General features: G+C 37.0%; 1 protein-coding gene across 3 annotated transcripts in view; it reads left to right on the top strand.

Moving 5' to 3' along the window:
* LOC131350962 (adhesion G protein-coupled receptor A1) overlaps positions 1 to 16,489 on the top strand; it is a 195,148-nt gene that overhangs the window by 70,574 nt on the left and 108,085 nt on the right. Inside the window, exons 8-12 of one of the 3 annotated variants that reach the window (XM_058386007.1) lie at positions 3,492 to 3,656; positions 4,896 to 5,073; positions 7,214 to 7,363; positions 14,018 to 14,179; positions 15,245 to 15,418. In XM_058386007.1, coding sequence (XP_058241990.1) covers positions 3,492 to 3,656; positions 4,896 to 5,073; positions 7,214 to 7,363; positions 14,018 to 14,179; positions 15,245 to 15,418 — 829 coding nt within the window. Of the gene's footprint in view, positions 1 to 3,491; positions 3,657 to 4,895; positions 5,074 to 7,213; positions 7,364 to 14,017; positions 14,180 to 15,244; positions 15,419 to 16,489 lie in introns of those variants that run through there. The other 2 variants (XM_058386009.1, XM_058386008.1) reach the window with 2 other exon arrangements.

The following is a 16,489-nucleotide window of genomic DNA, read 5'->3' as shown; positions in this document are numbered from 1 at the left end:
CTACACTACACTACACTACACTACACTACACTATACTACACTACACTACACTACACTACACTACACTATACTGCACTACACTACACTACACTACACTACACTATACTACACTACACTACACTACACTACACTATACTGCACTACACTACACTACACTATACTACACTACACTACACTACACTACACTATACTGCACTACACTACACTACACTACACTACACTACACTACACTACACTATACTACACTACACTATACTGCACTACACTATACTACACTACACTACACTACACTGCACTACACTACACTACACTATACTACACTACACTATACTGCACTACACTATACTACACTACACTATACTACACTACATGTTTAGCTCAGCTGTGAGGATGATCATGGTTTCTATAAATCAATCCTTTCTTCTTTTTTTATTCTTTTAATGCTATTAAAGCATTGCTACACAAGAGTATGATGTTGGTGTCTGTCTGTGTGCATCTTGTCTGTTTAGTTTGTATTCCACTGTCACTGTTTCTGTATCAAAGCTCCTTAGGGATTAAGATGCATTCATTTTTCGGTGAACTGGAAATATCCCTGTCAGTGTCACTTGTCTAAAAATATCACTCATATTTACTGAGCTTTATTAAACATACAACCTGTTTAGCCATTCTCCCTCTCCCTGTATCTTTCCCTCTCTTTTTCCCCTGTCTCTCAGAGGAAGTGCATGCTGGTCTATGGTCAGGCTGTTGGAATGCTGCTCGATAAATGGCCAGGCTCTTTTTTTTTTAATCGTTAACAGCCTCGTGAGTGCTGTTATATAAACAAATCGTTAAATATCAGCGCAAGTGCGTAAATGCTCCTAATGAGGCCTTGGGGAGGCGTTGCTTGTAGACAGCTTCACAATAGAATAGCAGCAGTGAGAATTTAGGTCTGTTTGTGTATGTGTATGCATGTGTGTGTGTGCCTGTTTGTGCATGCATATGCATATATGTGTGTGTGTGTGCATGTGTGTGTGTGTGTGTGTGTGCATGTGTGTGTGTGTATGTGTGTGTGCATGTATGTGTGTGTGTGTGTCAGCCTGAGCTGAATCCATATTTTACTCTACTGTTTCCTTTTCTTTGCAGAGTGGAATCTATTGTGCTTCTATTGACCATGCTGACCCATGCATAAGCACAGTGTGTTTAATTTTTAAAGCTGAATAATCTCATAGTCTGTTTTGCTCAGCCTCCTGCTCATCCAGAGACAGATTGTGTCCCACCCTGCCTCTGTGCTTGTGAAAGAAAATGAGAGAGAAGGAAGGACACAAGAGGTCGGTATTCAGAGGCTTATTTGGATGTGCACTTAACAGTGATGTCTCTTTCTGCATTCCCATCTACTTTGGGAAAATCAGGTGAGAAGAGAAGCACTCTGGCTGCATTGTCTGGCTTTAGAACTGCCCATCTTCATTTTAATTTCCTGCAGTTTTTAATCCTATCTCTGACGCCCAGGCACATCCATCTTAAACGAGTGTCCATTCATTCTTCAATCTGAATTAAAGAGAGAGCAGTTGAAAGGTTCTTGGCTCCAGGGCTATTCTAGCACAGCACGGGGAGGCCGGAGCGGATGCAGTGCATTGCGGTTATGGCAGCTGGAGAGAAAATGTCTGTTATTTTTGGCGTGTGGTTTTTAAAGCAGCTGGAGCTGCGAGTGCAGTAGCATCGGTTCCATGCTGCACAACGTCACCATGTGTTCCTGAAGCACCAGGCGCTTGCTGGCTCATACAGTACAGAGAACCGGCTCCTAAAAGCTATTGCTTCTCCTGCTTGATCAGTGACACATCTCAGCGTTATTAATCAATGTCCAGTGGACTGTATTGTGGCAGAGGACAGCAAGAATGTGCAATCATGTGCCATCACTAACCAGTGGCAAAAGATCTGAGGATGATTCATGTGCATGCTTTTGACATTTCTACAAAACCTATTCCCGTCTTGAGCATACGTTTGTAAGAGGAAAACAAGCAGTTTTAAAATGTTCATAAATCTGATTTAGCTTAAACAAGTGGATGCATGCTGCTTTTGTTTATGTTTAGAATGTGCAAGTGAATAGCTACTGAAGGGCTTACACACAGCTGACTCCGAAATTCATAATGCTGTTTTACAAAACATTTCCATGGAAAGCGATAATGCATTCATTATTTTACACCGAGCACTTTTCCTGAACAGTGTGTGCCAAGGCGTGTGTGTGTACTTTTGTGTATGTTTGTGTATGTTTGTATGTGTGTGTGTGTGTAGGATTATTGGATAGAATTGAAGTTTGCCGAGAGGCTTTAATCATTTTTTTCTGTAAAGATTTGAACTCCCTCACTTGCTATGCCTTACTGTTTGAATGTCAGCTGTCCCAAGCATGTGACAGCATTTTTTTGTATTAGCATTTAGTTCTTATTGACGGCATTTTATTCACAACTTCTCAAAAAATGCAAAATGTATTACGATATAAAATTGCACTGAATTATAGTGTACTTTGTAGTTTAATTTATACAAATATGATTTTTTGTATAGTGGATTATTTAGTGTCTAGTTTTCAGTTAATTGTTTTTTCTGTAAGGATGTCTGTATCTTGATTGTAAGCAGGTAAATGCTAAAAAAAAATGCAGACTTTGACTCAGCAGTGTTTTGCTGGCCTTTTTTTTGCTGGTCATTTTTACAGTGTGCAGGTGAAAGTGTTACTGAGGATATGTTTTCTGAATAAAGCTTCAGAAGACTTGTGTTATGAAAAATATCCCAATCCCAGTTTGGTTGTGTAAATAGTTCTGCCAAAAAGTTGCCCAGAAATCTGCTTTACTTAGGATCTCAACCATAAAGCCAAATGCATGTTTCTAAATGTCCCAACCATCCATCCGCCCATTCATTCATCTGTCCATTTGTCTGTCTGTCTGTCCATTCATCTATATGTCCATTAGTCTTTCCATTTATCCAGCCATCCATCATTTCACCGATCCATCCATCCATCCATCTGTTCATCTATCCATCAATTTGTCCATCCATCTATATATTTATTCATCCATCCATCCGTCCATCCATCCATCCCTCCGTCCATTCATCAATCTGTTCATCTATCCATCCATTTGTCCATCCATCCATCCATCCATATATTTAATTATTCATCCATCCATCCATTTTGGTACCACTTATCCTACACAAGGTTTTGAGGAGCTGGGAGCCTTATTCAGGGGACTCAAGACACAAGACAGGGACACCCTGGATGGGCTGCCAATCTACTGACTAGCAAAGTTTTTTTTTTGTTTACGTAATTGAATAAACCAAATTTTTCAGAATAATGTCAGATTTTGATTCAGTGAAAGTTAAATTATCGTGCATGATCAATGTTAATATATCGAAGCCTCATGCATGTAATAGACGATTTAACATGATGAGGCTGAATTATATTGAATGCATTTGTGGACTTAAAAAAGCCTGCATCCTCTCTCTCTTCTTCCCCCTTTCCATTTTCTCAGTGAACTAATCCTCTCCAACGTGGATGCTGATGTTTCCGGTAATTGGCAGTGCCATGTGACCAGTTCCCGTGGCAACAGCTCCATTGGCATGGAGATTGTGGTTTTGGAGACGTCTGCACTGTACTGTTCTGCAGAGAGGGTGACCGGCAACAAAGGTGACTTCAGGTGTGCGAAGCATAAGAAACACAAACCCATCGTTTTACAATCCACCATACACAATATTCATGCATCTGCATTTTTTTTAGCTCAATATGCAGTATATCTATAAGGTTAATCAAAAGCATATACAACAGCACTCTTAGCAAGCAACAAATCTTCTGTGGCATCACAATCCGAATTCTGCCTAACCAGCAAATTACACACACCTCTCATTTTTTATGATCATTAACCATGTCTATGGCTGGCAGGGCACCACTCAGTAGTTAATGAGACGAAGCCGACTGCCTCGCTCTGGCTGAATGTCTCAGCATTGCTGTGTGTTCTTTTTTAATATTATATTCTGTGCTTTCATTTCCTAAAGCTTCCATCTAGCTGCACTCTGCTGCCATAGTTTCAACACAATATGGATGTAAAGGACAATCAGCTCATTGTTATGGGGAAAAATATCACTGCATATTTCTTATGACAAGCCCAGAAATTGTTTTTTTTTTTTTTTTTTTTTTTTTTACAAAAATGGCCCATTAGCAATAATTACCTCTTGTGTCTTGTTTCACTTTTTTCCTTAAAGCCCATTCTGTAACATCAGTTAATACGTTTTACATTTATTAGTATGCATGGAGAGTACTTTAGAATGAGATTTTAAAATACTATTGGTTTTAATGCTTCCATCTACCACATGCGCAAAATGAAAGCAATATTTGCATTATCTAGACACCAATGCAGTGATCTGATTATATTTCTATATATATATATATATATATATATATATATATATATATATATAGATATTTCAGCCTTTATTTGACATATAGATTAGATCATAGTGAAATTCTTTTTTTGCATATCCCAGCCTGTTAGGAATCTGGGGTCAGAGCTCAGGGTCAGCTATGATACTGCACCACTGGATCAGAGAAGGTTAAGGGCCTTCTTTAAGAGCCCAGCCGTGGCAGGTTGACAAAGCTAGGGCTTGAACCCTGAACTTCTAATCATTAACTGAGAGCCTTAACCATTGAGCAGAATTCCCAGTAGCATAAGTAAAATACATATATTCATGCACAAACACATACACTAATTGAGACTTTATATGATTTAAAACTCTTCAGAACAATAGGAATAATTAAAAGCACTGAGTACATATTAGTATAGAAATATTTATTATGTTATATAACTCATTCTGCCATCCACTTAAACTTTAAACCAGTGCATTTAGAATGGTGGATCTGATGCTGCTCTTGTTTCCTACAGATGGCCTAAAACCCAGGCTGGTTTAATGGCCTTTCTCCCCTGTGCCACAGCCTCCTACAGCTCTCATGAGAAAAGGGCGTGGCGTAGGTGTGATAAACAGGGTCGATGGGCAGAAGACGACTATAATCAGTGCCCTTACTCCAGCAAGTTCACCCGCATGCTGCATGAACTTACACAGGTGGGCTAAAATGATTAACATTGTCTGTTTCTTCACCTATTCATGCTGGGAAAAATGTTGGGCAGAAACTACATTTATTATGATAATAAGCCAGAACACCTGTTGAGTCCTAGTATGACTGGCCTTAATGTTCCCACGTCTGAAAGATTAAATTTGGCTGGGATCATTTTTCATTAGTTCTGTCCTGCAGATAATGTGATGTGGTATATGTATGCAAGTGTTTAGTTCGTAGAACTAAAGTGCAAGGAGTGCACAAGGCCACCAGGGTTGCGTGGATGATGTCTCCAAATGGGATCTTAATAAAATAGCTGCAAAAAAACTTGACAGTTTTTTTTTTAATTCTATTTTTTAAAAGATCCTGCCCCAAGTGTATTGCACACTCAGAAAAGTCAGGAGTTTTACTAAATTACTGTTATTAAGCCTTTTTTCCTGTGTATTTTCTCATTCTGGAATATCTGTTTTTTCACACTGAATGGTTTTGCCCCTAGTTTTTGTTCCTTTTTTCTAATTATGGGTTAACCGTCTTTACTGGCCTGTGTTTTGGCCCACTCTATGAACTTGGATTATGATTTTTGGATTTGCCCCAATAAATTATATACTTGTTTACACACATGCATCCTGCCTCTCGTTACACATTACAAATAGCTACACTGGTGTATGTGTCTGGTCACGTAGTCTGTCTGATTTTTCATTTGAACAAGCAGGTTTTGTTCTAAATATAGGTAATGAATTTGTGTTGCTCTATATTAATAATTAAATACATACTCTAGATACTTAGTAGTATTATAATTATTGAGAGGTCCTGGGAAATGGCTAGTTGCCTGCATAGTAGTGACCTTGTGTATGCTAAGTCATTAAAGCAATTTAAAAACATTATTTAGTCGTAACTTGGCTATACTAAAGTGAAATTTCTGTAGTATGATTTCAGTAATGTCCAGATATGTTGTCTTGCATAACGTAACATTTTAGACGATGTTCTTTCTTATTTTAAGACTTCTTGAATGCTACCATTGCAGATTTCCCTACTCTATTTAAAAAGATCTCATTATTCCAACCTGAAACACCCTCCAATCCCTGAGGAATAAGACCCTTAATTATTGGTTCTTGGTTTTAATTATTTTGTGTTCTTTGTCCCACAGCCAGTTTTGTGGTTCTTAAATGTGGTTAGTTTGTCATCTACATTGCAACATGTTGGATAGTGATTTTTACATTTTGTTGAAATATTTGGTCGATTATTTTGGATTTATAAGTTCAAATTAAGCTTTCCATCTCATTTTTTTTGACACAAATACTTGGGCACTGCAAGAATTGTAACACTGTCCACAGAGATAACTTCAGACTGACGGCAGAAAGTCTGGACTCCATAGCAACTTTTATTGGCCAAGGAGCACCCTGATTACCATGTAAAGCAAATAATCACAGTTCATTTGGTTCAGCGTCAAGTTTAGGGACGTGAAAATGTAAATTCAATGTTGGGTTGCTAGATCGTTCATTTAAGAAAGTCATGCAAATGAGTCTATACAGTAAACTGCACATGATTTGGGAAATTCAGGATTTAGATGATCCTCATAAGTGCTTGTTGTCACAGTTGTAAACACGATGACTTCCTTCCATGACATAAATAGAGCATCATGGCAGCTTTGTTTCCAGGTGGACCATTACAAAAGACATGATACACAGGTCTCCCAGATATACTGTAGAATACAACCAATCAGATGAAGACTTTGAAGTGTTTTCAGTTGAAGTGTGCCTTATGCATCAGATGTTCAGCAAATGCTTTGTGGGTGTGACGTCTGAGGATGAGACTAACCTACATTCAACACGACTGATTTATTTACTAATGTAGGGTCAGTATAATGGGCCTTATTCACACATACACCTTTGTGTTATAACACCAAAAAAATGCTCACTTTTATCTCAAAGCTTTCAAAGGAGTTACTATATCACACTCTGAAATGGTGAACCATTCAAATTTAAATGATTAAAATCTATAAAATAAAATCTATAAAATCGATGAAAGAAATCAACACTATGAACTAATTAGAATGATCTGCCATTTGTAGAAATAATCCTTTTTTTCACTATATACTTTACAGAGATGAAGTGTTTTCTCTTCTCTATCTCCGTCCCACACACACAGATCCCAGTGAACACCTCCAACGCTCTGCTCCTGGCCCAACAGCTCTCCTCCATCACCAGCAATGCAGCAATGTTTGTAGACATGATGGACGTCATCTTTGTCACACATCTTGTTGAGAGAATCACACGACATGTGGATCGCCTGCAAGAAGTAAGGACTTTCCCCTGCTTGCTCTAGACAATCGACTACCGTGATTCATCTGCGACATTTTAGCATTTTAACTTATTTGGATTCGGGTCAATTGCTGAAAAGTTAAGCAAACAGTACAACTGAAAAAAAAAATGGAACAATTTCTATTATTGTACATTTTGTTTCACATTAAAGTTGAATCAGTAAGTTGGAAAAGACCAAAGTTTAAAGCTGTAGTTTTAATAGTCTTTTAAAGGCATTTCACCAAAGTTTGCTTGAAAGCATCATCTTTAAATAAGATTTGCATGCACACAGTACAATAGCATGAAAAGATTGTAACAAGAGACCAGCAGTATTGTTTGAATCATACAGGCAGTTCCAGATCTAGATTTCAGATCTAGAAATCTGCACTGCTTACACTAATTAAATTTGTAGCTATAACCTTGTGTGCCTCTGTTTAGTTGGATCAAACATCTGCACCCACAAGCATGCTTTTGTAAGCTGCTTTCAAGCTAACAGCATTCACATGTTATGTAACTGACTGGAGGAAAGGAAATCTGCCTGAATAGAGTATAACTGTACAGTTAATTATGTCATGTACATTATAAAGTTACAATCTGGGGTGATAACAAATTGCACTGGAGGCTATTAAGCAAAATTACAAGCAAGTGAGTGCATACAAACATCTGTTTTCAGGCTTTTCAAATCTCTCAGGTTTCTCCAGCAATGAAAAGCCACACTAATGTTTGCGCTTGTTGCTCCTTTTGCTTTCTACCACTACTTTCTGGGTGATTTTTATTATTATTATTATTATTTTTTTCATTTTTAAGCTAATATAATGCTTACCAGAGTGTAATCTCCTGTGAATGAACCTTTGTGCATTTACAAACACCAATTGTATGAGCTTCCCATGAACATGAAAAATATTTAGCATGTAATGATCAACTTTGTAGAGAAGTTCCCTTATTGGATAACATCTAGATATTTAGTTTCTAAAGAAGAAAGTGATAGTGATCTGCATTCCAATATAATGATCTGTAGTAAAGAATTGGTTTAAAACATAATTATAAATGTTTACCCATTTCTAAAATTTCTAGATTTCTTGTGTTAAGCATTCAGTAATCACACTTGCTTTAGAGATAATTATTATTATTTTTTTTAAATTATTTTATTTTTCCACTATTATAGTCATAATTACAGTAGTACACATAAACCAGTGCAAGGTTATTATAATGCTTTTTTCTTTAGTTTCTTTGTCTTAGAGAGTGATGTAATAAGCTGTTTGCTCCTGTTTTTATTCCTTCATTTGTGTGCATTTGTGGGATGACTGAGCAAAAATTAAGAAAAAATAGTGGGGGAAATGGGAGGTGCAGTGTATTATATATTCCGTTCACTGTGCTAAACTTTTGTATATTGTTTTGTCCATAAAGTCAGTCAGTACTTGCATCTCATTTGCTTCAAGGTGTACAGATGCTGTATAGTTGTTGCCACCTTTTGAACCATTTGGGCCTGCTTTACTCTCATAGGTATTCCTTATTGATTACAATATGTTCAAAATCATTTACAAAAAGTCAGAATCAAGAAAAATATTGTGTATAGTTTACATTAAAAAAAATTACGTTTCTCCAAAAAAAAAACCAACGTTATTTCTTTGCTTATACTAAACTTAATTTAAATAAGTTTATAATTAATAGATTGAAAGATATAGTATGATCAATTCAGGTTGTATAATGTAAACCAGCTGCTTTGTGAAATGTCAAGAGGATGTTGGTGCTGGGAACTAAACTACAGTATTAAATGTAGGCATTTAAAACATGCATGGTAGAATAGTGCAGTGGTAATATGGTACTATAGTGTGGCTATGTCAAAACAGTAGCATCTTTGGTTTGATTGTGAGCTCAGTGTCCCAAATTGAAGATACGTGCTCAGATCATGTACATGTTGGCAGTACAAAAACTAACTGTGTTAATGTTACTCGATTCAATCACGTGGATCTGATGTAGGCATTTGAATTAAGTAAATCCTACAAGCTTTTTTTCAGTTACCAGATTCCCTATTCAGGAGAGCTACATGTTTTAATGCTGCTTGTCTATGAACTCCTTTTGTCACAGTTCGACTACATAAATCCTGGAACGTCACCTCATGAGTGATGATATTAGAATTTCTATAAAGCCACAGGGAAGCTAGCTTTTTAGCAACGCTGTGTGTGAGTGTGTTTATTCATTGTAAATGGGCTTCCTTATCAAAGGCTCTACTGTTTGAATGCTTTGTAGTGTGTACATTGCATGGCTCCATTAAGCACATTTTTAAAAGCTTTCTAATTTGTGGTTCACTTCACTGTAATGAGACTTGAACTTGCTCGTTCAATTAAGCTATAACATTTTAAAACATTAGCTCTGTAGTCAAGTCAGTTTAAAATCCTCTGACACTGTATACACATTCAGTAATGTGAATTTCCTTAAAAACCCCACATTAGAAATGACCACCTTGGTTTCACTACTAAAGCACTGCACCCTGAGATCTCCTCTAGCATCTGGTTCAGATATCTACAGCTACTATATGCAATTTACAGCCATACTACATGTTATTAATACCTGTGTATAGTCTTGAGAGTTATATGTTGTAACGGTCTGCTGGTGTGTTTTTAGCATTTCAAAAGTAGCAAATGGCAGGAATGTAGAGGAGACGGCTGGTCAGGCTTTGGCCTTCCTGGAGGAAACCAGAGGGTTGTGGCTGTCTGAATGAGTTCAGAAACTTAGTTGGCTAGCTGTAGGGATGTTTACTTTAGGCAACACAAGGAAAAGTTCTTACCGTTCACAATGCTACTAAAAGTGGATCATCTTTAACTGTTGTTTAGATAGATAGATAGATAGATAGATAGATAGATAGATAGATAGATAGATAGATAGATAGATAGATAGATAGATAGACAGCTTGTTAATATACTGTATACCTGTCAAGGGGTGGAATATATTAGGCAGCATTTCTCAAGGTTGATGTGTAGGATGCCGGAAAAATGGCCAAGTGTAAGGATCTGAGTGACTTTGACAAGGGTCAGTTGTGATGGCAAGACAACTAGGATGAGAGCAGGTCTTGTGGGGTGTACCTACCGAAAGTGGTCCAAGGACGGACAGGGTCATGGGTGCCAGAAGTGGACCATGGAGCAATGGAAGAGGGTGGTCTGGTCTGATGAATCATCTTTTACATTATGTGGATGGAAGAGATGACACTAGGATGCACTAGAGGAAAAAGGCAAGCTGGTGGCAGTGTGATGCTCTGGGCAATGTTCTGTTGGGAAACTCTGGGTTCTGAAATTCATGTGGTTGTTACTTTGACATGTACTACCATTCCGTAATGGCAGTGGAATCCTTCAGCAGGAAAATGCAACCTGCCACACTGCAAAACTTGTTCAGGAATGGTTTGAGGAACGTGACAAGGTGTTGACTTGTGCTGGACAAACAAGCCCAATCCTTAGAGACCCCATATCACAACTTACAAGACGTAAGAGATCTGCAGGTAATGTCATGCTGCCAGATACCACAGCACATATTCAGAGGTCTTGTGGAGTCCATGCCTCAAAGGCAGCACAATTTGGACCTGCACAATATTAGCCAAGATGGTTTTAATGTTATGGCTGATTGGTGTATATCAGAGTAACATTGAGATGTGCTTGCAGACATGGAGGAATGTATTTGTGTATAATTATATCCATGTGGCATGAATTATTAAACTGATTTGCAGACATACCTGTATGAATATGCTGTGCTAGTGTTTCTGTTTTCATGTGCATCAGTTGGAACATGTAGAACTGCATCTCAATCTTTTATGAAAACTTTCTCAGACTCAAAATAAACAGCTTTTCCTGCTCTCTATGTACACCACATCTCTCAAATGAGTATATATTTAAATCTTACTTTCTGAAAGGAAGTTCATATTAAAACACAGTAAAACATTTCTGTTCATAGATTTTTATAATGCTTTAACAGAACCCGCATTGCTGCTGCTGTGTTATATTTAGGCGAGCAAAAAACCTGAGTTAATTCAAGCTATGTAGAGTTTGTTAGCTGAGACAATGCAGTGGAGTCCAGAAGTCTGATATTCATTACACATTTGTGTAAAATGAGTTTGATGATTATAAGCAGCCTCTGTTGGTATATTGGGTGAGTTGTTGAGAATATTTATAACAAAAGGATCATTCAGTTGATGGTAGATGATTTATAGCACCTGGATTCTAGTTAAAAAAAGACTTGATGGTTTATCAAATCCAACACTTATTTAAGTCTCCTGTCTCTGGCTATGTGCCAGTGAGTGCATTTTGACTTAAACCTGCTATAAAGTTTCTTAACTGACAGACATTGTGCCATTGAGGGGGTTGTGTTTTTTCATAGAACTTTTTACAGCATGAGTGTATCATGATAAAAAATCTTCCCAGATGTGGCATGAATAAGTGTACTGATTCTACCCAGAGATCTGTGGGATGTGCTGTCCATGTCCGATCCACATGAAGGCCCCACATTGCAACTTACCAGCTTACAGGACTTACAGCAGGGATGTCCAATCTTATCCGCAAAGGGCTGGTGTGGGTGCAGGTTTTCATTACAACTGAACAGAAGCCACACCTGAGTCTACCGAAAGCCAAGATGAGTTGATTAAACAGGTGGAATCAGGTGTAGCTTCTGCTTGATTGGAATGAAAACCTGCACCCATGTCGGCCCTTTGTGGATAAGATTGGACATCCCTGACTTACAGGATCTGCTGCTGGTGCCAGATACCACAGAACACCTTTAGAGGACTTGTGGAGACCATGTCTTGATGGAACATTTAACAGAACTTTCTGTCTATGACAATTTCCTCCATTTTGAGGAGGAAATTTTTAAACTTGCGGTAAAGTTTAACTGACAGACAGTGTGCTGTTGAGGGGGTTGAGTGTTTATTCACAGAACTTTTCACAGCATGGGATTCTCAAACCCCACACATAGTTTGCTCATCTGAATTATGTTTTGTTTATAAGCACCTTATTATGACTTTAGTAAATGATATAATGCAAAAAAAAATAACAAGAATTGTTTGTTAGAAAGCAGACACATTAAAAAATATATGTACAGATTTAAATGATAATGTAAATATAGATATAAATATGCTAGGGATTTAACCATAGATGAAGCCATTAAAGGGTAGGTAATGTGTCATAAATGTGTACAAACATAGATATGAACAATAGGTACAGTGTTGTTTTGTACATTTTTGTTTGTTATGTTTTTTTTTGTAAGTGTGCCAATTTTAAGCTAGTTACACTGATTGAGACTAGGGTGCTGCAGGACAAACTAAAAAAATGTCTTTTAGTTTGCAGCTTTAAAGAACAGCTCACCAAAGCTGATTCTTGATTTTGGAAACGTATCATTGCTTTGAAACATAGTTAGCTCACTTACTCAGTACCATTAGATGGCTGATAGAACGTTTTTACAGGGCTAATAAAATAATAGAGTTGAAGAAAATAAAAGAACAAACCTGAAAAATAATTTCTGAATAAAAAATGACTTCTTTTTTCAATGGCTCTGTTTTCTTTCACCTTTTTCCATGCTGCCTGAGCATAGTGGTAGGTGGATTCACATTTTTAAAAAGAACCAAATAAAAATAAATAAATACAACAAACCTTTTGCCTGTATACACTACACCCACTTTAGGTTTAAATCTGAATATTTTGAGCACTGTACAGATACAGATAATGAAAATATGTTAATGTAGTAATTGTATACCAACAATTTTTGTCTATTTCTTTATTTTGGTAAGAATAAATGGTTCATGAATAAAACTAATAAGTCAGTTTTTGAAAAGTCAGTACTGGTGAAGGCCAAGTACACCCCTTCATGGCAACATTATTCCCTAATGGCAGTGTACTCTTTCAGAAGCTACACTGCAAAAATGTTTAGGAATGGCTTAAGGATTAAGGAACATGACAAAGATTTCAAGATGTCTCCAAATTCCCCAGCTGTCAATCCGATCAAGCATCTGTGGGATGTGCTGGAAAAGCAGGTCTATGTCAGATCCATAGAGGCTCCACCTCCCAACTCGCTAAGTTACAGGACTTTAAGGATCTACAGCTGGTGTCAGATACCTCAGTATACCTTGAAAGTTCTTGAGGAGTGCATGCCTTGACAGGACATTTAGCAGAACATTTGGTCTATGATTATTTTGTAAAGGTTCTCAGGTATCCTTCCACCTGTCAAAAAAAAAAATACAAAAATAAACAGGGTTGATTGGTATCTCTAAATTACAGCTTGGTGTGAATGAGTATGTACTGTGTGTGTGTGTATATATATATATATATATATATATATATATATATATATATATATATATATATATATATAGGTACACACACACACACAGTATTTTATATATATATATATATATATATCACACTCTTAAGAATGGATGAATGGATATATGCATGTATTACATGATCCATCTGGGATTTATTCATTAATTAAATCGTTCAGTCAGTCACTCACTTGTGTAACAGCATGACCAAAAATCACATATCAGACACACTCTCATCTTTGGAATTTGTTTTTTAAATCGAATCTGATTGTATGAGGTCTTAGCCCTGTATTATATTATAATCTTGCTTATTATTAATCAGGGATGTGTTGTTTATCTTGCTCTTCCCTCCAGCTAGGGGACTACGTGTCTGACATTGCAAGCAACATGATGCAGGTGGAGGAACACATCCTGTGGATGGCTCAGAACGAAGCTCGAGCCTGCACACGCATTGTACAGTGTGTCGAGCGAATTGCAGACCTCACCTTCAACACACACAGCCAGAACATCTCAAAGGTAAAGCAGTAATACAGCTTCTTGTACAAAATCAAATTTACTCACACCGAACTTCTCAAGGGTAATACATGAATACATTATGCCTTTTGCACATTCTCACATTCTCTCACAGAGGGGGCATCTCATAGGTAATGGAATAATGTTCACTCAATTTCCAAGTTATTCAGAGCAAGGACAGCTCAAGAGCAATCCATACACATAAACTTGAGCATATAAAATACATCACAGTAAACATAAATATGTGTCTATTTGTTATACACTTGTTGCCACATACACAATTAACTTGAGTTTGTATGGGAGTAAAAAATAAAGCGCTTAAGACATGCTCGTAATCCAAAATAATCAACAACAGGATTGTGTGTTAGTTACTGTTCTACAGTTGATTATTATGTTCCAATACCAGCATGTCCTGATTTTTATACAACAGCAATTTGAGAATGATTATTTTTTAAAATATTTTTAAAGAACTGCATCTCTTATGTTAAAGCAACTATAAACAGCTCCAAATAATCATACCCCCACCTGCCTGTCTATCCCACCCTCTCTCTCTTGTGGTTAATAAGACAAAAATAAATCACTACTTGCCCTGACGAATCTGCATGAGCATTAATATGAACATGTGGGTTGAATATCAAAAAGCACAACTGTCATAGCTGCTGGTATAATTAATCAACACCTTCTGACCAGTCAGATTCAAGAATTCAATAGCACCGTGGTATAAATATTTATAAATCATGGAATATGGACACTGTCCTTCATTCAACCTACTTTCATACTTGCTTGCTTGTTTTCTGCCCCTGCTATCCACCCTCATCAATTTGCACGTTGTTTATGTAGGTTACACTTTGCCCAGTGTGTAATGTGTTGTTTACTCATTGCATATTTCTATAATCAGAGAAGTCCTTGCCTCATTCAGCACAAATGAGTGACAAACAACTAGGAAGAAACTGGGTCATCAGCCACCCTGCTTTTCTCTTCATTTCCCTTGCTCTCTCTCTCTCTCTCCTTCTCTCTCTCTCTCTGTCACAAACACTCTCTCCTCTCTCTCTTTCTTTGTTTATACAGGTCTCGGCTAACATAGCTCTGGAGGCCTTTGTGATCAGGCCTTCAAGTCTAATGGGTTTGTTGTGTACGGTGATGGCTAATCCAGGTCAGAATACTGGCTCTGGGGTTTCTCTCCTCAATTTCAGATGCCATACAACCAATTTCACAGGATCACTCAGCGACCAGCTCAGTCAGGTAAGAGTTAACAGCCATAGCTAGCTGATCTATTTGCATAAACATAGAAGCCACTAGTGAATGTCACTTTGCTAATGTCTCCACTTTAAAGCCATTTGACCGAAGTCACTTCCTGCTATAGTCAAGTTCACAGAACATGCTGGTTTTCACATGGACTTGGTTTCACTTTTACATTGAATAAATTTTTTCTCATTTTTATGCCACTACCACGATATTTACAGGTTTGTTCTTGTATTCATCTGAGATTCTCATTAGTGCAGTATCTCAAGAACGTGTGGCTGAATTTTTGTAGGATTTATCGTTGTAACCAGGAGATGAACTTATTAGATTTTGGAATTGATCCAAACAGATCCAAGGTCACAGTGAGGTTATATGTCTGAAATAGATTTTCTTCAATTGCTTTCTTCTTGTTTGCCAAACTGAGAAGTCAAAGCAAATCAAATCAAATTCAAATTTTATTTGTCACATACATAATCGTACGCAGTATGATATGCAGTGAAATGCTTACACGACTATTTGCTTTGACCCTTGAAAAGGAAAAGGAAATGGAATAAAGAAAAAGACAAGGATAAAATGTAAAATATAAAAAACTACAATTCACAGTAGGTAAATAAAAATAGAATATAATATAAATAAAATAAAAATAGAAACATAAATAAAGTAAGGTAGGGTATATGTGTATACAGAATATGTATATAAAATATAGAATATATATATATAAGAAATGTAAAATATGTAAAGTGTAAACACCAACTGAAGTTACTTACATTTTCAGAAATTATTCAGAAACTTAAGGTTTTTACTATTTTATTTTTGCTTTTTTTTTCATTTTTAAGTCTACATTCTAAAAAATGATTACATCTAGCAGCCTAAAGGTTTTTGTTTTTTTTTTGCTTTCCTTTTGGGAAACCCTTAAACCTCTTTTACCAGAGGCCAATGGAATTTCCGTCTGTTTTGGGGGTGCCTCTGCGCAACATTGAATTATTTGTGTTGTAACATTCCACAGAAGTGGTTTATGGCTCATATAAAAGTAGTCACTCAGAGCTTTAGGAATTTGCAGATTTCATAAGC

Source organism: Hemibagrus wyckioides, linkage group LG03, assembly GCF_019097595.1.
Source record: "Hemibagrus wyckioides isolate EC202008001 linkage group LG03, SWU_Hwy_1.0, whole genome shotgun sequence".
Lineage (NCBI taxonomy): Eukaryota > Metazoa > Chordata > Actinopteri > Siluriformes > Bagridae > Hemibagrus > Hemibagrus wyckioides.
Note: the sequence above shows the minus strand (reverse complement) of the source record. Positions and strands in the feature narration are given on the sequence as shown.